General features: G+C 46.4%; 1 protein-coding gene across 1 annotated transcript in view; it reads right to left on the reverse strand.

Moving 5' to 3' along the window:
• Positions 1-22,734, reverse strand: part of ttn.1 (titin, tandem duplicate 1) — a 147,543-nt gene that overhangs the window by 43,920 nt on the left and 80,889 nt on the right. Inside the window, exons 157-203 of the mRNA XM_058614083.1 lie at positions 22,401-22,706; positions 22,069-22,250; positions 21,857-21,986; positions 21,571-21,722; positions 21,333-21,480; positions 21,033-21,198; positions 20,736-20,887; positions 20,298-20,594; positions 19,888-20,187; positions 19,482-19,796; positions 19,250-19,398; positions 18,474-18,624; positions 18,097-18,378; positions 17,697-17,999; positions 17,278-17,580; positions 16,514-16,795; positions 16,167-16,354; positions 15,909-16,020; positions 15,481-15,783; positions 14,870-15,178; positions 14,472-14,753; positions 14,076-14,375; positions 13,659-13,952; positions 10,597-13,566; positions 10,191-10,511; positions 9,819-10,103; positions 9,416-9,721; positions 9,140-9,303; positions 8,258-8,489; positions 7,876-8,151; positions 7,495-7,794; positions 7,105-7,407; positions 6,711-7,010; positions 6,335-6,622; positions 5,939-6,241; positions 5,543-5,845; positions 4,960-5,265; positions 4,265-4,552; positions 3,902-4,192; positions 3,064-3,351; positions 2,707-2,989; positions 2,264-2,571; positions 2,078-2,182; positions 1,736-1,933; positions 1,350-1,646; positions 670-1,257; positions 268-570 (exon numbers count right to left, since the gene is read on the reverse strand). Coding sequence (XP_058470066.1) covers positions 268-570; positions 670-1,257; positions 1,350-1,646; positions 1,736-1,933; positions 2,078-2,182; positions 2,264-2,571; positions 2,707-2,989; positions 3,064-3,351; positions 3,902-4,192; positions 4,265-4,552; positions 4,960-5,265; positions 5,543-5,845; positions 5,939-6,241; positions 6,335-6,622; positions 6,711-7,010; positions 7,105-7,407; positions 7,495-7,794; positions 7,876-8,151; positions 8,258-8,489; positions 9,140-9,303; positions 9,416-9,721; positions 9,819-10,103; positions 10,191-10,511; positions 10,597-13,566; positions 13,659-13,952; positions 14,076-14,375; positions 14,472-14,753; positions 14,870-15,178; positions 15,481-15,783; positions 15,909-16,020; positions 16,167-16,354; positions 16,514-16,795; positions 17,278-17,580; positions 17,697-17,999; positions 18,097-18,378; positions 18,474-18,624; positions 19,250-19,398; positions 19,482-19,796; positions 19,888-20,187; positions 20,298-20,594; positions 20,736-20,887; positions 21,033-21,198; positions 21,333-21,480; positions 21,571-21,722; positions 21,857-21,986; positions 22,069-22,250; positions 22,401-22,706 — 15,012 coding nt within the window. The remainder of the gene's footprint in view (positions 1-267; positions 571-669; positions 1,258-1,349; positions 1,647-1,735; positions 1,934-2,077; positions 2,183-2,263; positions 2,572-2,706; positions 2,990-3,063; positions 3,352-3,901; positions 4,193-4,264; positions 4,553-4,959; positions 5,266-5,542; positions 5,846-5,938; positions 6,242-6,334; positions 6,623-6,710; positions 7,011-7,104; positions 7,408-7,494; positions 7,795-7,875; positions 8,152-8,257; positions 8,490-9,139; positions 9,304-9,415; positions 9,722-9,818; positions 10,104-10,190; positions 10,512-10,596; positions 13,567-13,658; positions 13,953-14,075; positions 14,376-14,471; positions 14,754-14,869; positions 15,179-15,480; positions 15,784-15,908; positions 16,021-16,166; positions 16,355-16,513; positions 16,796-17,277; positions 17,581-17,696; positions 18,000-18,096; positions 18,379-18,473; positions 18,625-19,249; positions 19,399-19,481; positions 19,797-19,887; positions 20,188-20,297; positions 20,595-20,735; positions 20,888-21,032; positions 21,199-21,332; positions 21,481-21,570; positions 21,723-21,856; positions 21,987-22,068; positions 22,251-22,400; positions 22,707-22,734) is intronic.

Here is a 22,734-nt window from a genome sequence, read left to right on the forward strand (position 1 = left end):
AAACATGAAAGAAGTGGTAAGTGCATTTGAGCATGAAAAAAAACATTGTAAAAAACAGTTTTATTGCATGGAGTAGTTTAAAGTGGAGATTAATTAGCACTGATTACTGTGACTGCACTATTTTTTGGTCGGAAGTGCACAGTTAAGTGCAGTCAAACCAATAGAAAATGCCTTCTGAAACTTCTACTGATGAACAAATTAACAACACTTTATCATGAGTAAATTATAAAAGTAATGTGAACATTGAGCTGAAACTATTTCACTTACAGGCAGCAACTATCGTTCTGACTGGCATGGATGGTTCACTTGGCTCTCCAAACCCGGCTTTGTTCTCAGCAAGAACACGGAACTCATACTCAATGCCCTCAGTTAGTCCAGTGATGTTGAAGCTGAGCTCAGCGACAGGTTTCTTGGAGGCCCTGACCCATCTCATACCCTTCCTCTCCTTCTTCTCAACACAGTAACCTATGATGTCACTTCCCCCATCCTCAGCTGGTCTTCTCCAGGTCACAGTCACTGAATGTCCATCTACTTTCTCAACCTCTGGTTTGGATGGCGGACCGGGAGGACCTAAAGAGATGAATTAATAAATATTATTTGTCTGTTTTTGGCCACGGACATTTTATGGTAAGCAGCAATACATTAAAATAAACTGTAAATTGTACTTACCAAATCTATCAACCATTTTGACAGCCTCGGAGTGAGACGGCTCACTGGTACCATATTGGTTCACAGCAGAGACTCTGAAGAAATACTCGTTGCCCTGGATGAGCTTTTTGGCCACATAGTGGCAGTCAAGGACCTTCTCCTCCAGGATAGTCCAAAGCAGACGGCTGGTCTCCCTTTTCTCTAAGGTGTAATATTTGATAGGTGAGCCTCCATCCTCAGTAGGAGCCGTCCACGTAAGAGTCACTTTCTCAGAAGAGATGCCGCTGCATTCAATGGGCCCGGGAGCACCAGGGACATCCAAGACTTTGACCTTGACATTTTCCTCCTTCACACCGAAAGGGTTGCTGGCAGTGATTGTGTACTCTCCAGAGTCCTTTCTACTGGCATATTTAACAGAGAGTGTGGAGGAAGTTGGAGTGGTCTCAATGTGAACAAGTTCGGAGGGTTTAAAGTACTTCCCTCCCTTTGACCAGCAGGAGGTTGGCACAGGTTTGCCTAAAATGCTTGTGGCAGTAATGACAATGGTGTCACCAGCTCTGACCGTCAGACCTTCCATCACATGAGCATCAATGATAATGGTAGGTGCAGCTGTTGGAGGAAATAATGGAGGAAACATTTAATATATCGTGCAGGATAATAATCTCTCTAAAGGTTTTAACACTTTTATGTCCATGTCTCACCATATTCATCTCTGCAGATGATTGTGTCTGTCTGCTCAGAGGGCGGGCTAAGAGCACCAGCAGCATTCTTGGCCCTGATCCTGAACTCGTATTTGCAACCCTCTTGTAGATTAATGACAGTGTATGCAGGGTCCACGACATTCACATGATTGGCCTTCACCCAGATCTTAGATGGCAGATCACGCCTCTCAACGATGTACCCAGTCAGTCGGTGGCCGCCATCAAACTCTGGCTCAGTCCACTGGAGGGTCACGGTGCTCAGTGTGATGCTAATCACGTCAGGTTTACCTGGGGCATCTAACGATACAGACAAATGCAAAAATAATGATGCATCTGATGCATCTTTAAGTATTTCATTACAATCATTGCCATTTCTTTACACCTACCAATAGGATCCAGTGCAACTTGTGGGTCAGTGGGAGCGCTTGGTCTGCCGATACCAGCAAGATTGATTGCCATGACCCTGAACTCGTACTCTAGACCTTCAGTCAGCCCGGTTACTTTGTGTTCCTTCATCTTCAAGGCAGCAGGGCTTGCTCTTTTCCACAACATACTGTTCCTCTCCTTGAACTCAAGATGGTAGCCTGAACATAGTCCAGAAGATGCAAGAAAAATATTCATATCAATCTCACATGGCACAAACGGGTCTAAAACAGAAATCCATTACAGTGCTGATGTATGTGTGATACACAAGTTACAAGTGTTGTTGGCGTGTAGGCGGACTGTACCTGTGATCGGAGACCCTCCGGTCTTTCTAGGATCGGACCAGGCCAGGTAAGCGGAGTCGTGACGCATGCTCATGATCTGAGGAGGAGGAGGAGCATCGGGAACATCTGTGGAAGAATAGTGATTTGATTAAAATGTACACTTAGTTGCCAGCTTTTACAATAAACACTATGTTTGGTGTGACTTACTGAAGGGATGTTTGGCCACAATCGGATCAGACTTGAGTCCTTCTCCAACACCATACTTGTTCTCAGCACAGACTCTGAAGATGTACTCTGTGCCCTCATGGAGACCGGTTACCCTCATAGTGTGCTCTGCCACAGCAGAGCACACTGTCACCCACATTTTGGTGATAGAGTCCCTCTTCTCCAAGATGTAGTTTGTGATATCTGAACCACCGTCATCCTTGGGAATGCCCCACTTCAGAGTAGCACCATCAGCAGTAATGTCTTTGAACTTAATAGGTCCGACGGGGATGCCAGGTTTACCCACCACCCTAAAAAAGACGAGAGAAGTAAGATTAAGTTGCTTTTTAGTTTTTTTATTTGGTCAAAGGTCTCTAGGATTACCATTCTGTGACATATTTTAAGGGAAAATGCCTTTACACTGTGTATCACAGTTTGATCCATACCTGATGAAGATGGTGGACTCCTTGCTTCCAGCGCTGTTCCTCAAGGTGATGGTGTACTTGGAAGCATCACTTCTCTGACAGTCTCTGATCAGGAGAGTGGTATTAACTGCAGAAGACTCGGCGCATATGCGACCAGTGTCTGTCAGATCTTCATCATCGCCCTTCTTCCAGGAGACCTTTGGCGTAGGTTTGCCGATGATAGGGATCTTAAGACGAATGGTGCTGCCCTCCTTGGCAATGTAGCACATGTCAGGAAGCTCCCTCAAGTCACAGCTTGGAGGTACTATACAGAGAAGGAAAAGGTGTTACTTTTTTTAATCATTTCTTTTATCAACTCTTAAAAATAAGATCACTTACTGATCTGGTCCTTGGCAACCACCATCAGCTCCCTGGGGGAGCTTTCTCCTGAATCGTTCACAGCCTTGACTCTGTACTTGTACTCTCTGTCCTCCACCAGGTCCTTGGCACTGTACTGCATATTCTTGGACCTCATCAGCTCTTTGTATTTGTCATCACCATTGAGAACCTCTAACACGTAGCAGGTGATGCGGCTGCCACCATCAGTGAGTGGCTTCTTCCAGCTCAGAGTGCAAGAGTCCTTAGTAACGAGCAGGGTCTTGAAGTCCATGACCGGTCCAGGCTCCTCTGAAAAACACACACATAAAAAGTGAGCATGAGATCAACACACAAATGATGTGTTCACTCCAAATGTGAAGCAATATTTTGCACAACTTTGCTCAACCGACAATGACTCGAATTGGGGCTAAAGCTAAGCTACTTGCTTTCATAGTTAAGTGTGAAAAGGACACATATTTTCAGTTGAGATCTAGGAGTCTTCCAGTTTCTGCTGCGCCCTCTCATTCTTTGTCTCTCTCTCTCTCTCACACACACACACACACACACACTTACAGCAACTGTCCTCCATTTCTTTGCGACTTTGGAGGTATCTCAATGCTAATTAGCTTTCACAGTGTCACCTCACGCAAAATATTTAAATGGAGTTTAAATTTTTCATCTTAAGTGACTGGAGTGAATGTTGTGAATTCTTGCATCTTTGCTCAGTTTGTGTTGCCTGACACAACTCATGCATCTACTTGTGTTTTTTCAATGACTTCATCTCATAGTGTGAAACAAAATCACCTTCTGTGTAAACACACCATAGCGAAAGTCAACCATAAAATCTGTAACCACCCACCTGTGGCTCTGACTGAATCAGCAGTCTCACAGTGCTCTCCAGCACCAAGCCGGTTCACCGCCGACACCCTGAAGCAGTAGAATCGACCAGCAACCAGATCTGGTATGTCAAAGGCAGTCTTGGTGCAGTCATTGGAGACCATGGACCAGGCCTTCCTCTCAGTTTCACGCTTCTCAACAATGTAGTGGGTGATCTCAAAGCCACCATCAATCAGAGGAGCGTCCCAGTAGATGGAAGAACTCTCTTTGTTCGTCTCCTTAACCACTAGGTTGACTGGTGGACCGGGAGTGTCTGCAGAAAAGTGACAACTTTGTAAATACTGAAGATTTTATTTTCCACATCAGCCCTCTGTCCTTCACTCACCGAGAACTTTGACGACGACGGTGTACGTCTTAATGCCGGCTGAGCTCTCCAGGCTCAGGATGTATTTGCCGGCGTCATATCTGTTCACGTTCTCCACCATCACCATGGTGTCGATGTTACTGGATTTGATGATGATACCTTGGCGATCCTTGATGTTTGTGTTCATCTTTGCCCAGGTAACTTTAGGAGTAGGACGACCCTTGATGGTGGCATGCAGCCTCATGGTGGCACCAGCACTCAACTCCAGGCCGTCCTTCAGACGTGCACTAAGCTCTGCCTCAGGGGGAACTACACAAACACAAAGAGGAAGATTACTAACAATGTGGATCGTCTCTCTGCAATGTGAAAAGATACAATCAACATTCACTCCTAGGTCACATGACTCAGCAGCAGGATTTTAGTTGGCTCCAGCTTCGATCAGCAGTATTAAATATGAGAGTGAATGCAGTCATTTCTTCTTCTACTACTTTATTTTGGCATCAGTTTGCAGATGTTATGATGAAAGGATGCTAAATCATTCCATATGAGTGAAGTGAAAGATATAAAAGCACAACTATGGTAACCTTTCTCCTGCAGGAAGCTTATTTAAGTTTCTGATGATAAATTTTGTGAAAAGTCCTTAGACCTTTTCCTGGTTGTGTTGTCACATCACTCTCCTACAGAATAAAAATAACTGTACTTGAAATCTTACATACCAAGGATTTCCTGGGCGACATGTGTGCCTGGTACTTCCACAGGCTCGCTGAAGCCAACCTTGTTGACAGCGGTGATGCGACACTGGTACTCTGACTTGTTAATGAGGTTTTGGATAACATAGCTGGTCTCCTGCAGGTTCCTGGGGACATTGCAACGGATCCAGTCAGTGGTGTTGGCCCTCTTACACTCCACCAAGTATCCAATGATGGGGCTTCCACCATTGTTGGCGGGGGCAGCCCATGTAAGACTGATGGTGCTGTAGGTGGTGTCCGTCACACTAGGGTTCACAACAGGGCCAGGAGGTGCTGTGGAGAAGTAAGTTGATACAGTTATGGTTACTTACAGGATTTCTTTGAATAGATAGATAGATAGATAGATAGATAGATACTTTATTCATCTCACAGAGAAATTCACAGTTCAGCAGCTCCAGAATATGTTACACGATAGAAACATAAGAGGCATGCAAGTCTATGTACAGTCTAAATATGAACTGAAACATATGTATAAAAAGGAAAAAAGAAAAAATATATAAATATGTGATATCTTATGAAGTAATACGTTTTAAGAAATCATGGGACTCACTGATAGGATTTTGGGCAGTAACACCTTCAGAGGGCTCACTGGGTTTGCCAGGTCCTGCCACGTTGACAGCGATGACTCTGAACTCGTATTCAGTTCCCTCTGTGAGGCCAGTGACCTCCAGACTCCTCTCTGTCAGAGGCTTTCTGGTCACTTTAGTCCACTCCAACCCCTTGACCTCCTTCTTTTCCAACATGTAGCCCAGGATTGTGGACTTTCCATCATTGACAGGCTCTTTCCAGCTCACGGTCATTTGATCTTTTGTAACATTGGTGATCACTGGGGCCTCGCAGGGACCAGGGACAGCTGTAAGAAAAAACAATGTCAGGGTCTCCATGTCAGATGCCAGCTGATGTCATACTACAAGTATACCCAGATTAAATGCTTGCAACGACTCACTGAATGGGTTCTTGGTGATGACAGGGTCAGTGATGAGGGCTTCTCCAACTCCCCACATGTTCTCAGCACGGATTCGGAACTGGTACTCGTGACCCTCAATCAGCTTCTCCACGTTAAACTGCAGGACATCCCCTTTGATCTTGTTGGATACCAGAGCCCAGTTTGCTCTGCTAGTCTCACGCTTGTCAATGATGTAAGTACTGATGGGGGCGCCACCATCCTTCAGAGGAGGCTGCCAGGACACCTTGATACTGCCGGCAAACACTTCAAGATATTTGGAACATACAGGTGCACCAGGTACATCTGAGGAGAAAAAAAGTCAGAGAATATCAACACATTGATCGGTGAAGCTGTGGGCAAACCTACTACTCGTAACTAAAAGATGAAAGCACCCACCCAGAACGATGACCTCAACCTGAGCAGTCTTGGAGCCACTGGCATTCTCTGCTAGAATAGTGTAAGTTCCTGTTTGGTCTTTGGTGACTCCCGTCATCTCTAACTTGAAGTGATGTCTCTGCTGGGTGATGACCTGGCCTTCACAGGACTTCAGGTTGTCATCGCCCCTCTTCCAGGTCACTCTGGGCATGGGCTTCCCAAACACGTCTGCCTCCAGGAGAACTGTGGCTCCAACCTTCACCTTGAAACCTTTTTGCATCCTGGCACTGAGCTCTACTCTGGGAGGAACTGTGTTGATGAAAAAGGAGATAAATCAGTGTCACACTCAAATCTTTGGTCTTTAAGCTAAAAACTTTAATCAAATCAAACACCTCACCATTCTCTGCGCAGACAAGTACAGGGTCTGTGGGCTCAGAGGGTTTGCTCATGTTGACAGCAGTTTTAGCAATAACCCTGAATTGGTATTGCAGGTCTCTTTCCAGACCACTGACGGTGTACTCTTCTGTTGGCACATTCTGACAGCTGGTGTTGCAGCGCATCCAACTGTCTCCTGGCACCCGCGTGACCTCAACAAAATAGCCAATGATCTTACTTCCACCATCATTTTTGGGGCGCGTCCAAACCAGAGTAACAGAGTTTTTGGTAACATCCAGGATCTCTGGTTTACCTGGTGTGTCTGCAACAAAACAAACCAAATTCAAATGATCACACATGAGAAAACAAAATGAAATGACAAAGAATAAGTGCATTGACACTAGCAGTGAACGTACCAACAGGTGTTCTGGCTGTGACAAAATCAGTCTTCTTGCTTGGTTTGCCCTGGCCAGCACGGTTAATGGCAGACACTCTGAAGGTGTACTCCAGGCCTTCTATGAGGCCGGCACAAGGGTACTCAGTGTTGCGGACAACTGTATCATTGGCTTTAACCCACAGCAGGCTGTTCCTCTCTTTACGCTCGATGTAGTAACCTGTAATAGGACTGCCGCCGTCGCTCTCAGGCTTATCCCATGCAACAAACATACAATCCTTGTTGGTCTTGTTGATGTGACAGTTGAGGGGCTCACTAGGAACATCTGATGAAAACAGAAGAGAAGAAACAAAACTTGTCACAACTGGACAGAAATGAGCACCTAAATGTGAAATATTGCAGTGACACTAACCGAAGGGGAATTTGGCGACCATCCTTTCAGACTGGATGAAGTCTGACACACCGTAGCGGTTCTCAGCACGGATGCGGAAGGCATATTCCTTCCCTGGAATGAGCTTTCCAAGCCTGCAATTGGGCTTTGGGCAGGAGGAGAGAGCCGTCACCCAGTCACCCCTGCTCACGTCACATTTCTCCACCACGTAGTTGGTGATATTGCTGCCTCCGTCCTCCAGTGGTTTGTTCCAGGAAAAGGAGCAGGCATCAGAGTCTATGTCGCTGATAACCACAGGGCCCTCAGGAGGACCAGGGATGTCTGAAACATACAGGACAGTCAGCTGAGGCATGTCAGGCTTTCTAAGTGAAAAATTATTTGTTGACTTGTCTTAAAACTGACCTTTGATGGTGATTTTCAGGGCTTGCGTGACCTTGGCAGAACTGTTCTCAGCAACCAGACTGTACTCTCCGCTGTCCGTTCTTGATACATCTTTGATGATCAGCACACACAGGTTGCCGGACTGATGCACTGCCAGGCGACTGGATGGGACCACTGCATTCTCCCCACGCATCCACTTGCAGGTCGGTAAAGGTTTTCCAGAGACAATTGCCTCCACTCTAAGCTTGGCTCCAGCTCTGGCACTAGCCGTCTCTGGCATCACAATCTTTGGTTCCACTGCATGTAGACATAAAGTCGCATTTTATGAGCCATTGGTAGATCTCACAGTGCAACTCCAAACCACTTCTAAATGATCTTTTACTAATATGACTTATGAACTTACACATCTGTTCCTTGATCTCGACTGGCTCCCTTGTCTCGGTGAACAGGCTCATGCCCATGATGTTTTTGGCAGCGACTCTGAACTTGTACTTCTTGCCTTCCTTCAGGCCACTGATGCTGATGCTCAAACCTTTCACTGTAGTGTAGGCGTTCCACACTTCTTTCTCAGGTTCTTTCTCCTCTTCCACTGAAGGTGGGGGAGGAGGTGGAGGAGCCTCCTCTCCTTCTGCAACCTGTGGTGATTTGAGCACTGAGATTAATGACACTTACTACACATTTACTCAATAACAAGAAAAGAGCTTTCATTGAATTCAATATTTGCATAATGGCAGAATAGCATATATTTTTTAGATATTTTCATTGGTCTTATTGAATTTAGCATGAGAGGGGTGAGATATTGTGCAGGGCAACACATCAAAGGGCTGAAAGCAGAACCAAACCCTGATCAGTGCAGAGCACTAAGTGATCTTGGGGAGACCATTGAACCAGGGTGAGCTATGGGCACACCCAGGTTAGTGTATTTTGATCTCACGAGTGTACAAACATATGGCAGAGCTTTGAGTGAGAGAGAGAGAGGGGGAAAGAATCCAGAATGATTGTGGAAAGAGGTAGAGAAAATAAGAATGATGATGAAGAACTCTGGACTGTGTAAAAGAACTTTAAGAACTTCAAAATATGGAGGAAAGCATTATATCTCTTACTGTACAGCCAGAAATGATTGATTATTATTATTTCTTTGTTCAAAGACACCAAGCAACCCAACACAGAGATGGACACAAATTGCTGCAGAAAAATAGCAAAATCAAGGAACACAACGAAGCGACACTAGCTTTTGCCATGATGTCAAACTGACCCAAACACATATAGACACACACAGACGAACCTCAACAGGTGCTGGAGGCTTCGGAGGAGGTTTGACCTCAATGTACTCAATCACATAACCGTCGATCTTGGCACCACCGTCCCTCAGAGGCTTTACCCAGCCGACTGCTGCACTGTTCTTGGTGATCTCCAAAATCTCAATCTTTTGACATGGATCTGGTTTACCTGAAAAGCAAAATCAGGCATTAGTGTGTTCAGGTGACTCAGATGACAAATGAAAAAGACAAAGTGGGCAGCTGTGAGCTGGGTCTGAGCTCCAATGTCTCTTGATACTTACTGACGGGATCAGAGGCCAGGTAGGACGTCGGTGTGACTCTGGGAACACCAGAACCATACACATTGACGGCTGTGACTCTGAAATAATATTCGGTTCCTGGCATCAGACCACTAACTTTGAAGGGAATCTTATCCAGTGCGACCTCAACCTTCACAGTCGCCCAGGTCTTACGGTCAATCTCACGCTTCTCAACTATGTAATGAGTAACCTCGCTGCCGCCATTGTTCTCTGGAAGATTCCAGGACAGCATGGCAGATGTCTGTGTGACGTCAGTCACTTCCAGATTCATCACAGGTCCAGGAGTGTCTAACAGAAAAAAACGTGATGTTTAGATTTTACTTAGAAAATGAACAGTAATTTTTTCGTAATTTTGCAACTTCAACAAATTCATACAGAAACTTACCGAGAACCTTAACGTTGACAAAAACAGCTTTCTCCCCAGCCCGACTCTGCAGGGTCAGGCAATATTTGCCAGTGTCATCACGAGTGCTGTCAGGGATGACCAGGAAAGTCATGGTGTCGATGAGGTCAACATTTCCCTTTCTGACCACGTTGTCAATGCCCATCCTTCTCCAGGTTACCTTGGGAGCCGGTCTGCCTCTAATCGTAGCACAAAGCCTGATGGGACAGCCAGCTCTTACTGTCAGTCCCTGCTTCATGTTAGCATCCATATCAATTTCTGGTGCCTCTGTTGGAAATAATAATAAATGTCAGCTTATATCACAGTTTCATATTGCACTGTAATCTGTTATTACACATTAAAACCAGTTCTCACCTAGAATCTCTCTGGGGATCACTGCACCCTCCAGGTCGCAGGGCAGGCTCATGCCCACCTGGTTCTGAGCTGAAACCCTGAATTCATATGCAAGAGTCTCGTCCAGACTTGTGACAGTGAATTCACACACAATCAGCTGAGCTGCCACGTTGCACCGTTTATAACCATCATCTCCTTTTTTAGCACTTCCCGCCACTCGCATCTCTACGACATAGCCAATAATGGGAGCTCCACCATCAGATACAGGCTTGGTCCAGCCCAGGGTGACACTGGACCTAGTGCTGTCCCGGACTTTCAGGTTGGTAGGAGGTGCAGGAGGCTCTGAAAGAAAATAAAAGGGTGGGTGAAAAAAAGCTTGAGATTATGTCACTTCTACATTAGCGACCTGAGTTACACTGTTACATACCAACTGCATCCTTGGCAGTGATGGCACGCGAAGCCTTGCTTGGGTTGCCTATGCCAATTTCATTGACGGCCTTGACTCTGTATTGGTAGTCATGGAGAGGCAGGAGTCCAGTAACTGTGAAACGGGTTCCAGGGACTGGATCTTTGTTGACAGGAGACCACCTAACAGCATGCTCTTCCCTCTTCTCTAAAAGATAACCTGTGATTGGTTTTCCTCCATCTCGCTCAGGCTCCGACCACTGTACAATCATCTCCTCCTTGGCAATCTTGGTGACCTCAGGTGCTTCAGGAGCATCGGGTACACTGAACTGGGTGCCAGCAAAGATGGTCTCAGTCAGCACTGCAGGACCAGGACCCATTTTGTTCTCAGCACGGACTCTGAAGATATACTCGTTACCTTCAATGAGGCGAGTGACTTTAGCTTTGTTTGTAATGACAGCATTGGAGTGGACAGACCAAATTCCCCTCTTTGTTTCACACTTCTCAATAATGTAGTTGTAGATATCACAGCCACCATTATCATCTGGGATTTCCCAGGTCAGATGGCACCTGTCACTGGTAATACCAGACACCTTTAGATCTTTGATGGGGCCAGGTCGATCCAATACAATGACCTTAGCATGAGCAGAGGTGGTTCCACTACTGTTGGAGGCAGAGACAACATATTTGCCACTATCGGTACGCCTGGCATTGGTAAGCAGCAGTTTGGAGAAGTCGGCACCAGTTTCAATCTGAAGCCTTGGGCTCTTCTTGATCTCCTCTGTGCTATCATCCTTGGTCCATTTGACATCAGGCTGGGGTTTTCCCTTCACTATTGCCTCAATGGGAATGGAATCTCCTGCCTTGACAATGAGGGTTCCATCAAGATTAATCTTGATCTCAGGATCAACAAGCTGTTCCTTTACCAGGACCTCAGGTGTTGACACCCAGTTGCTCTCACCTCCTTCATTCTTAGTCTGGACTCTAAACTGGTAGATCTGGTTTTCAATGCACCTGTCAGCCATGAAGTAAGTCTCTTTAATGGTGCCTTTGTGAAGCCTCTCCCATTCCTCAGCCTCCTTTGGTTTCTTCTCAATGTGATAACCAAGGTTACGGCTACCACCATCGTAGTCTGGCTTCTTCCATTTGAGAAAGCAGAAGGTCTTACCAATCTCAGAAATATGGAAGTCAATAGGTTCTCCTGGCTTCTCAATAGGATCAACTGCGAGGACTGGTGTCTTGGTCTCAGTAGATGGACCGGCACCAATCTTGTTCTCTGCACTGACACGGAAGAAATACTCACAACCCTCTGTAAGAGGTGCTTTAATCAGGCGCTTGGTGCAATCATTGGAGACAACTGTCCATCCTCTCTGGCTTGGTTGACGGCACTCAATAATGTACTGTGTGATCTCAGTGCCTCCATTGTCCTCAGGGTTCTCCCATGACACCATGCAGGATTTCTTGGTCACATAGGCTAGCTTTATGTTCACACAGGGTCCTGGTGTGTCCAGGACATTGACAAGAATTGTAGCCTGTGCCTGTCCACTACTGTTCTTAGCAAGAATGGCATATTTACCATAGTCTGATCGGACTGCCTCATTGATAACCAGTTCACATAGAGGATAATTATTATTAATTTCTGTGCGCTTATCCCGGGACAAGGCTCTGGCATCTTTGGTCCACGTAATCTCTGGATCTGGTCTGCCCTTCACCCTCGTAATCAGACTGATGATCTGGCCTGCTCTCACTGTCAGAGAGTCACGGCAGGCAATATCAACAACAACTTCAGGAGGCACCAAGATGTCCTTTGCCAAGACTGTCTGGGGCAGTTCCCTTGGTTCACTGTCTCCAACCTTGTTAGTGGCCCTGACGCAAATTCTATACTCCATTCCCTCAATGAGGCCTGGCACTCTGTATGCACACATCTTGATGAGGTCTTTGTTAATTCTGTCCCACTGGGCACTTCCTGACTTCTGAGCCTCAATAACATATCCAAGAACAGGACTGCCACCATCTCTTGTGGGCTTGCTCCAGCAAATGTCAGCATAGGATTTGCTCCAGTCCTTCAATTTAAGATTGCTAGGAGGACCAGGTTTGGTGATGGCACGAGTGGCCTTGATGGGGTCTGAGGTGAAAGAAGGCTCACTGATACCAGCAACATTCTCTGCAAACACCCTGAACTCATATGTGTTGCCTTCAAGCAGGCCTGAAACTCTGTATCTAAGGTCCAGTACAGGAGTTTTATTGACACGGATCCACTTTCCAGTCATTTCTCTGCGCTCAACAACATAGCCGGTGATAGGACTTCCCCCATCGTAGTCAGGCAGGGTCCATTCTAGTGTCACAGCATTCTCCGTAATATCTGAACACTCTGGAGGACCTGGTGGTCCAGGAGGGTTGAACATGTGCTTAGCAATAGTGGGTGGACTCTCAAGTTCAGCACCAATACCAATCTTATTTTCTGCACGGACACGGACAATGTACTCGCGACCCTTCTCCAGCCTGGACACCTTAGCCCTGGTGCTCGTGCCACTAGAGCTAACAACAGACCAGGGCACCCATGACTTCTTCACATCCTTCTTTTCAACCACATAATTGGTAATGGGTGTTCCGCCATCATCTTTGGGTGCTCTCCACTGAATCATCATGTAATCAGGGGTGACCTCCAAGATATTAATGGGTCCAATAGGTGGCCCAGGAAGATCCAGCACAGTGACGTGCAGGGCAACGGTCTTGCTGCCTGCAGGATTAGAAACAGTAAGAATGTATTCTCCAGAGTCTCCTCTCTGACTTTCAGGGATGCTGAGGGTAGTTGATGATCCAGCAGTCTCGATGCAATAGCGACCCTCAGATGCTATCTCTTGGTTATCTGTTATCCATTTGGCAGTGGGAATAGGGATACCCATCATTTTGGCTGGAAGGACAACAGCACTGCCAGCTTTGACAACAAGACCCTCAATAAGTTTAACATCGACTTCAATTGTTGGTGCCACTGAAAGAGAACAAAACAGCAATATTACAATATTTTCAGACTTTCAACTGAAACAGTACACTAAACTCATTAACAAGAATCACATGTCTCACATGTCTTTTCCTGGCAGGTGATAGGGACACTGGTGTCTGGTTGGCTTACGCCAATGGCGTTTTGAGCCTTGACCCTGAAACGGTAAGTCTTGCCTTCCACAAGACCGGTAACATGGGTATGTTCATTGGCCACAGTCTTGAAGGTGACCCAGTCAGTCTGGCCCTCTTCCTGGTGCTCCACGATGAAGCCTGTGATTTCACTTCCACCATCACGGTTAGGCCACTCCCATGCCAACCACACCTCTGTCTTTTCTGCGTCAGTGTGGTGCAGGTTCTTCGGTGGGCCAGGAGGATCTGAAAAGTGTCCAGTCACGATTAATAATTGCTTAAAATACTGAAATATCTTCAGAGATGATGTGGCATAAAGGAACAGCTGATCAGTGGCTCTATTTTACAAATAAATGCAGTTTTACTCACAGAGCGGATCAACAGCCTTGATGGGTGCCTTGGTTACCACATAGTCGCTTCTGCCAAACTGGTTTTCAGCAGCCACTCTGAACAAGTACTGGATGCCTTCAATCAGGTACATGGCCATCAGGCTCAGCTTCTTATTGGACGCAGAGACAGGAACCCACTGATCTGAGGCTACGTCCTTTTTCTGCACTACGTAGTGGGAGATGACAGCGCCACCATTGTCTTCCGGAGCCTTCCAGGTCAGATAGGCGGACTCACTGGTTATCTCAGAGATTACCAGGTCTCTAGGTGGAGATGGTTTATCTGATGGAAACAAAAGTGATTTGAGATCAATTTAGATAGAGGTCTTCTACTTTTGAACCGTTCACCTGTTTTTGTGTCGATGGATGTTTCACTTACTTAACACAAGTACGGCAACAGTTGCAGACTTTTTGCCGGCAGCGTTCTGTACAGTAATGGTGTAGTTGCCAGAGTCTGGACGAACACACTTGGGAATGAACAGTTTACTGCCGGTTGCAGTGACGGTAGTGCCGATGTGAGAAGGAATGTCTCCATCATTCTTCTTCCAGCTTACGGTCGGTGTTGGCACACCTTTGATTGTGGCACTCAGGGTGATGTCTGTGCCCAACATGGCCAGGTGGTCACGTGCCATGTTAGCGTCCAGCAGCAGCTCTGGCTCCTCTGTGCACAGAAAGTGGAACGAGGTTACTACACTTTGGGTTTAGGTGCACTGATTTCAAACTACACAACGGCTTCCATATTGATAAAGAGGGAGTAGATACAAATTAACCCCTTACCTAGTCTGTCATGGACTTTGATGGGATTTTTGACGTAGGCAGGATCAGATTTGCCAGCTGCATTGACTGTGAAGACCCTGAAAGCGTACTCATGTCCATCAGCCAGGCCAGTCGCCACATAGTGAAGGTTAGGGCACTGCTCTGCAGTCTCATTGGCTGGAATCCACTCTACGGCACCCGGTTTCTGGTACTCAACCAGGTAGCCTAATATCCGGCCTCTGCCATCATGGCGAGGCATCTGCCACCTCAGGCTGACAGAGTCTTTGGTCTTATCGTAGGCCTCAGGTGTCACTGGAGGACTTGGGCGCACTGATGAAAATATTAAAAATGTCCATTTCAGAATATTAATTTGTTAATAAATGTACTGGCATGGGACTATATGAAAGATTCACAACACAATTATCCTGATTATCCTGATCAAGGTATACATCACTGGGACTGAGTGCTTTAATCACAAAAAGAAATATAATCTTACATCATTCCATCCCTAACCATGAAGTTTTAAATATTTAAACTGTTTCTACAAAAATGAAGAACAAAAGAAACAAATAAACAATAAATTAATTAAATAACAATAAAACCAAAACTTTGAAAGACTTTATGATACGTACCAACAGGATCTTTAGCGAGAATGGGTTTAGACGGTTCACTGGGGTCGCCGATTCCAAGCTCATTCTCAGCCATCACCCTAAACTCGTACTCGCAGCCCTCTATCAGGTCCTGGACTCGGTACTGAGTGGCTGGATACAGTGTGTCTCTTGTTACTCTGGACCATCTCTTGGCTGCGGGCTCCTTCTTTTCTAGGATGTAGTTAGTGATGGGCTTCCCGCCATCACGAGGGCGGTTCCACAGAACCAGGGCATTGGTGGCATACACCTCCCTAACTGTGGGCATCTCAGGGGCCTCAGGAACTCCTGGATGAGGTCACAGGACAGACACCAGGTTATCAGGGTGTTGTTTGTAGTTCAATCACTCTTGTATAATTTAAACCCAGATAGTGGAAATACAGTAAATAAAGATGTGTGTGAGGAGAACTCACTGAAAAGGTCTTTTGCTCTCATCTCCTCAGACTCCAGTGGATCGCTGATGCCGTACATGTTTTCAGCACAGATTCTCATGATGTACTCCCTGCCCTCTGTGAGCTTGGGGATCTGGGAGAAAAACAACAACTCAACTCAACATCTGTAGAACTTCGTGAGCCTCTCCCTCAGGAAAGACAGCTCTTTCCAGACTTGGTTCAGGTCTTGAAGATAATAATAATTTTGTGCCTGCAACATAAAGTTAGGGCTTGACCAACCTTGCATACAGTCTTGGTCGTGGCAGATGTCACACTGGACCAGATGTCTCTGTTAACATCCCTCTTCTCAATGATGTAGTTGGAGACGTCCACACCACCACTATCCAGAGGAGGCTTCCAGGAAATTACCATGTATGTCCTGTGAACCTCCTCAAACACCACAGGGCCAACAGGAGGTGTGGGACGGTCTGAGGAGCAGAAAGAAATCATCAGTGATGTTGTGATTAAACACTTAGCTATGACTTGGTTCTGCTTAAACTATGGTTCATGTAAAGACCCACAGGGTTTTATTCTTAGAATCCTTGGAGCCTGGCTTTTATCAAGCCAAGTTATCTCAGTCTACTTACCGACCACTGTGATGTTGCAGACTCCCTTCCTGGATCCGGTGCTGTTCTCCACTACCACCACGTATCTGCCGCTGTGTTCGCGCTTGGCCTTGATCAGGCCCAGTGACATGGTGGTCAGCGTGTTCTTGAACATGATGTGTTGGTCGGCCTTCAGCTCCTTGTCGTCCCGGTACCACACAATTGATGGGGAAGGTTTGCCGGTGTAGCGTCCCTGCAGCAGGCAGCTTTCACCAACACGGATAATGATTTTATCACGGAAATCCAACTCAATAGTTGGTGGCTCTGTTTGAGCAGAAAATCAAGCACAGTTAGCACTGACTTTTTTTTCCGTTCCACTTGACATATACTAGTTGAGGGGGAGAGGGATGGCATGGGGTGACAGAGGAATTTAGTATTTCAGATACACAATGCTGCATTGTCCCACCGGGGTCTAATCTAGTTTCCCATGATGTAGATCAGAGATCTTGGTCTTTGGTTTTGGTGACTTATAGCAGTTGGCATCTACTGTATAATGTCAATTGAAACATTTAAGTAATTGTAAGCAATCATCATGATAACACTTGTCGTCATGTGATGTCAACCTTTATCCTTTGCGTTTAGGTCAACTCTAAGTCAACAAACCACAAAAACTATACTGTACAAAAGTGTTTTTCTTTAATGGATTACTCAAAATTTTCTGGGAAAAAATCTTAAATCTTTCAAATTAAACTGAATTTGAAACTGAAACTTTACTGTTGTCAACCAAACTGTATGAAAGTCCTCACCCAGCTCATCCCTGCAGGTGATTGGTTTGGTGCAGAATGATGGTTTGCTGGGTCCAACCTCATTGACGGCGAGGACTCTGAACTCGTAGCTGTCACCTTCCCTTAGGCCATCAAAGGTGAATTTTCTCTCCAACAGCTTCTCCTTCGTCAGTCTCATGAACTTGTCTTTACCAATCATACGGGCCTCCACGATATACATGGTGATCTCTGAGCCGCCGTCAAACCTGGGTGCCTTCCAGGTGAGGCTGACCAAATCCTTTGTGACCTTAGTAACTTCCACATCCTCAGGTCGGTCTGGCACACCTGAAAGAAACACAAAACAAAGTTTTCTCTGACTCACACACCAACCCTGAGAGCCTTGTTTTATCACTTATAAATGACAATTTCTTCAGAGATCAGTTGATTGTTTAAAAACTCACTGATTGGTTCCTTGACCACAACTTCGGCTGCTGTCTCCACAAAGGGTCCGACGCCAATAGCGTTCTCGGCGGCCACTCTGAAGAAGTAGGCCTTCCCATAAGTGAGGTTGTGAGCAATGGCATTTTGTCTGCTAGCGGTGTAGGTGAGTGATGTCCAAGCTTGACGCTCAGCCTCACGCTTCTCTATGATGTAGTTACTGATGGGAGAGCCGCCGTCATTGTCGGGGAAGAACCAGTTGATCTTGCAGGAATCGCTACTCAAGTTCTCTGCGGTTAGGGGGATACCAACTGGTCCAGGGACATCTGAAGAAGTATCCAACCAGGTTAGATATGAATAAGTGACATTTGAATGGATTTCCACATGTTAAAATATTCTGTCTCTATGAAAACTGTATCTCACCAAGAACCTCCACAGTTACATTCTTTGTCTTCTCGCCTCCTGCATTCTTGGCAGTCAGTGTATAGATGCCGAGGTGTCTCCTGGCACAGGGTTTGATGACTAAAGATGAGCTGATGGCTGTCGTCTCCACTTTAGCATCAGGAGGCAGTGCAGCTCCACCTCTGGTCCAGATAACAGTTGGGGTTGGCTGACCGGACACATAAGCAATAAGGCGGATCACACCGCCAGCATGGACCACCATCCTCTCCTTCACCGAAGCGTCCAGGTCGACCTCCGGAGCAACTTAGGTGAAGAATTCCAGGGTTATAGAAATGACCATAAACAGTTTCCCTCAACACTTTGTAAAAGTTTGTGTGTGAAGTTTCAGAACAACTCACTGGATCTGTCAGTGACCTCGAGCACTTCTGGGACTTCACCTGGCTCACCATTACCAGCAGCATTAAAGGCTATTACCCGGAATCTGTAATGACCACCAGTCTTCAAACCAGTGATCACAAACCTTGTGCCACGAATTTCAATCTCCTTGGCCTGAAAATTTAAAACATTATGGGTTTAATAAAAAAAAAAAATTTCAATTTCTAAAAGAAGCTAACGTATTCTGAATACTTTGATTAATCAACATTGAATTGCATAGGTCTGTTCATCGTTCAGTGGAAGCATTGCCATTACATTAGACCATCCTGAACCCCTCTTTCATAATAATGATATTGTGTTCATTCATTCATTCATTCATTCATTGTCTACTGTTTATCCTACATGAGGGTCATGGGGGAGCTGGAGTCAATCCCAGCTGACATGAGGTGAAAGGCAGAGTCATACTCTGAACAGAGGTCACACATTGTGTTTAAAACATACAATAAATGTTTTCAAGTCAATCTTAATTTCAGACAGGTGTGATTGAGCACAGGTGAATATCAGTGGTGTAGTGTGGTCTAATGTAGTCAATATACCTGATTTCAACAATGTACCTGTATTCTAAATACCATCTATTTCAACTGTAATGAATACAGTTAATACTTTGTATTGTAAATACATAATGCTGGTACATGTTACTGCCCAACACTGCTCACAGATGATGAAGTCACAGGACAGTTTAAGTAAAGTCCAGGTCAAGTAAATCCAGGTTTCATGGTCCTTAGAAGTCTCCTCTCACCTTGACCCAGGCCTCGGTGCCCTCCTCCTTGTACTCCACCCAGTAGCCAATGATCTTTGAGCCTCCATCTTTCAGGGGAGGGATCCATACCAAGTCCACACTGGACTTTGTCCAATCAGAAACTTTTGGGGTTGGAGGAGAGGGCGGGGCTAAGGAAGAGGATGTCAGACAGTTAACATTTTGCTCTGTGAGTTTGGAACATGAACTTGTATGGTGTGACAGTCTGACTCACAGATGGGGTCTCTGGCAAAGATGGGGTCTGTGGGGGGGCTGGCAGGTCCAGGTCCAGCAGCGTTGATAGCGGAGACTCTGAACAGATACTGTGAGCCCTCAATGAGTCCGCTCACGACAAATGACTCGCCCATGCCCATGGGACGGATGGGGTCACGGGTGACCCGGGTCCAGCGTTTGCCTGTGGTCTCTTTACGCTCCAGCCAGTAGCCAGTGATTGGGGCACCGCCGTCATCCTCAGGCTCTTCCCAGTTCACCGTCATGGAGTCTATGGTGATGTTGGTGATTGTCGGCTTCTCAACTTGACCGGGTATGGCTGCAGGAGGACGTACAGATTGAAAACATAACGTAAGTGGAGTCAGTGTCCAGACAGATTCAGGTTTTTTATAGATTCATGTTCTACTCACTGGAGAGGTTTCGGGCAACCTCGGGCTCACTGTCCAGTGGTTCCCCCACTCCATACTTGTTCTGGGCCATGATACGAAACACATATTCGTGTCCCTCCATCAGATTCTCCACCGTCCAGATCCGTTCTTTGGGCTCATTGGTCACAGGCACCCAAGTGTTCCTGCTCGCCACCCGCTTCCAAATGACGTAGTTTGTGACTTTGGACCCACCGTCGTCCTTTGGCGGCAGCCAGGACAGAGTGATCCTCTCGGCACCGATCTCCTCAAACTTGATGGGGGCAGAGGGTGGACCGGGACGACCTGGAGAACCAGAAAACGCTCAGAGATGGAAACAAATCTACTAAACTGACAACCTGCTGTGTGTGAAATGTGAAAAGCAGAAATGTTGCATTCCATTTCTTCAATCATACCAAGCACATTGAGCCTCATTTCCTTTGAAGCTTTGCCGAGGCTGTTGGACGCTACCAACGTGTAGAGGCCGGTGTCGGGGCGTTTGCCCTGCTGGATGAGCAGTGTGCAGCTGTCATCCGACACAATTTTGTTGATGTGCTCTTCGTACTGAACCTCCACCTTGGCATCGGACTTGTGGGGCGGAGCTTTGTACCAGGTGAGTGTGGGGAATGGACAGCCGCGAACCTTGGCCACAATGCTGATGTCGTTGCCCTGCTCGGCCTCCATGAACTCCTTCAGCTCAATGGATGGAGCGCCTGCAGCATAAGAAAGGAAACCAGAACGTTTAAAAGTGAAGGAAGAACTGAAAAGATTTGAGTCGTTGGACTCCTGAGTCGGTGACATAAAACTAGATTCTCCATTCCCCATAGTGCAACTTCTCAGATTTGTGATCTTACAGGTCTGGTCCTGGATGATAATGGGTCCAGCAGTGGTTGAGGGTCGGCTGGCTCCAGCCTCATTATATGCCATCACTCTGAACTCGTACTCATCCCTTTGGGTCAGATCCTCCACCTTGAAGCTGGTGGTGTCCACGTCTCTCCTGTTACACCTGCAGAGAACAGCCACAGTTTGATTCCAGTGCCACAAACAGTCTCAGAGAACCAGGGTTCACAAGATTCACATTTTGATTTTGATCCGAACCAGACACAAAAATGCTTCAACTCTAAGTTACCAGGAACCATGTAAACCGTTACCTCCTCCATGACTCCTTCTGGGTGCCACTGGCATCCCAGCAGAGCAGGTCCACACTGTAGTGGGTGACAGGGGAACCGCCATCGTTCTTTGGAGCCTTCCAGGTCAAAGTCACTGTACCCTTCCTCACATTCTGGATCTTCAGCCTTGTGGGAGGATCGGGAGGATCTGCAGACCCAATGGAGACACAGCACTGTTTTTATTATCGTAATAAAACCCATTTAAACACATTACACTTAAGTGACTTTATTACATCAGAATATAAGGCCTTCTGATGTGATACTAAAGATAAAAGAACGTACGAATAGGATCTCTGGCTGTGGTCCCCTCGGTAGTCTCAACGAAGGGTCCAAACCCAAAGCGGTTCTCAGCACGGACACGGAACAGATACTCCTGTCCAACAATCAGGTCTGGAACCACCAGAGACTGATTGGCACAGGCTGTGTTCACCTGAAACAAACAAGATCAGGATGGCTGGTTTATTGTTAAGTTTCAAAAAGCCCACAGCTCCTGGTTTACGGTCCTGCAGGTGCAGAGTACCTTCGTCCAAGCTTTTCCTTTTACTGTCTTCTTCTCGATGAAGTAACTTTTCACCCTGTCACCACCGTCACACTCTGGAGCTTTCCAGGTGAGTCTGCAGGTTCCCCTCGTCACATCGCTCACCTTCGGGTCTCTGGGAGGTCCAGGCAGATCTGCAGAGCCACGAGATAAGACCTTGTCATCCTTTACCTGATCTCACTATCAGACTCAGATTGCTTGTTTATTTACAACAGAAGAAAGAAACATCAGGCGGTTTGAAGCAAAAAAATACTGGATCTTTCCATACCAAGTATGTTGACTCTGACTTTGACCACCTTGTGGCCAGCTGGACTCTCAGCATTGATGATAAACCGGCCACTGTGGTTCAGTTTGCTCTCTGGGATCATGACCACAGATGTGGTGTCGGTGGAGTGGATCTGAAGAAGAATTGCAGTTGACAAACTGTTACATGGCTCTGTAGACTTTAGGTTTCGGTTAAGTTAATAAACAGAAGCAAACCTCAGAGTCAACAGGCAGTGTGTGAAGTTCGTTTTTCTTTTCTGTCTCAGCGGTGCCGTCAAAGGTCCAGGTGACTTTTGGAATAGGCCGTCCAGTGACGGTGGCGTGGATCCTGACGGGGGTTCCTGCTCTGCAGTTCATCAGGTCACAAGCACCCAAATCTAGAGTGACAGTTGGCTCGACTGGAGAACATAGAGGCGTGATTAATTTCAAAATCAAGGTGTGGAAATGACAAGAGAATAAATATAGCGGGGACTGATGCTGATCCTGGTGTCATTAACATTAATCTGTGTAATCATCATCACTGTGCTGGGAGCAGATGTAACTCTTACTCAGGATGTCCTGGACCAGTATGTCAGCAGTCCTAGCGGGCTCCGAGTTTCCAGCGCCGTTCACAGCATAGATCCTGAACTTGCACTTTTTGCCCTCCTTCAGGTCAGGCACAGTGATTTCAGTGGATGGGTGAAGCTTGTCTGCAGGGTTCACCCTCCTCCAATCTGGAGAACCCTCCTCATGGACCTCAATGATGTAACCCTTGACAGGGCTACCACCATCTTTGTCTGGTGGAGTCCAGGAGAGAGTGATGCTGCTTTTGGTCTTGTCTTTAACCAGGGGGGATCCAGGTGAGCTGGGAGGGTCTACAAGGAGAGCACAGAGGGATTGATG

The sequence above is a fragment of the Solea solea genome, chromosome 2, assembly GCF_958295425.1.
Source record: "Solea solea chromosome 2, fSolSol10.1, whole genome shotgun sequence".
Lineage (NCBI taxonomy): Eukaryota > Metazoa > Chordata > Actinopteri > Pleuronectiformes > Soleidae > Solea > Solea solea.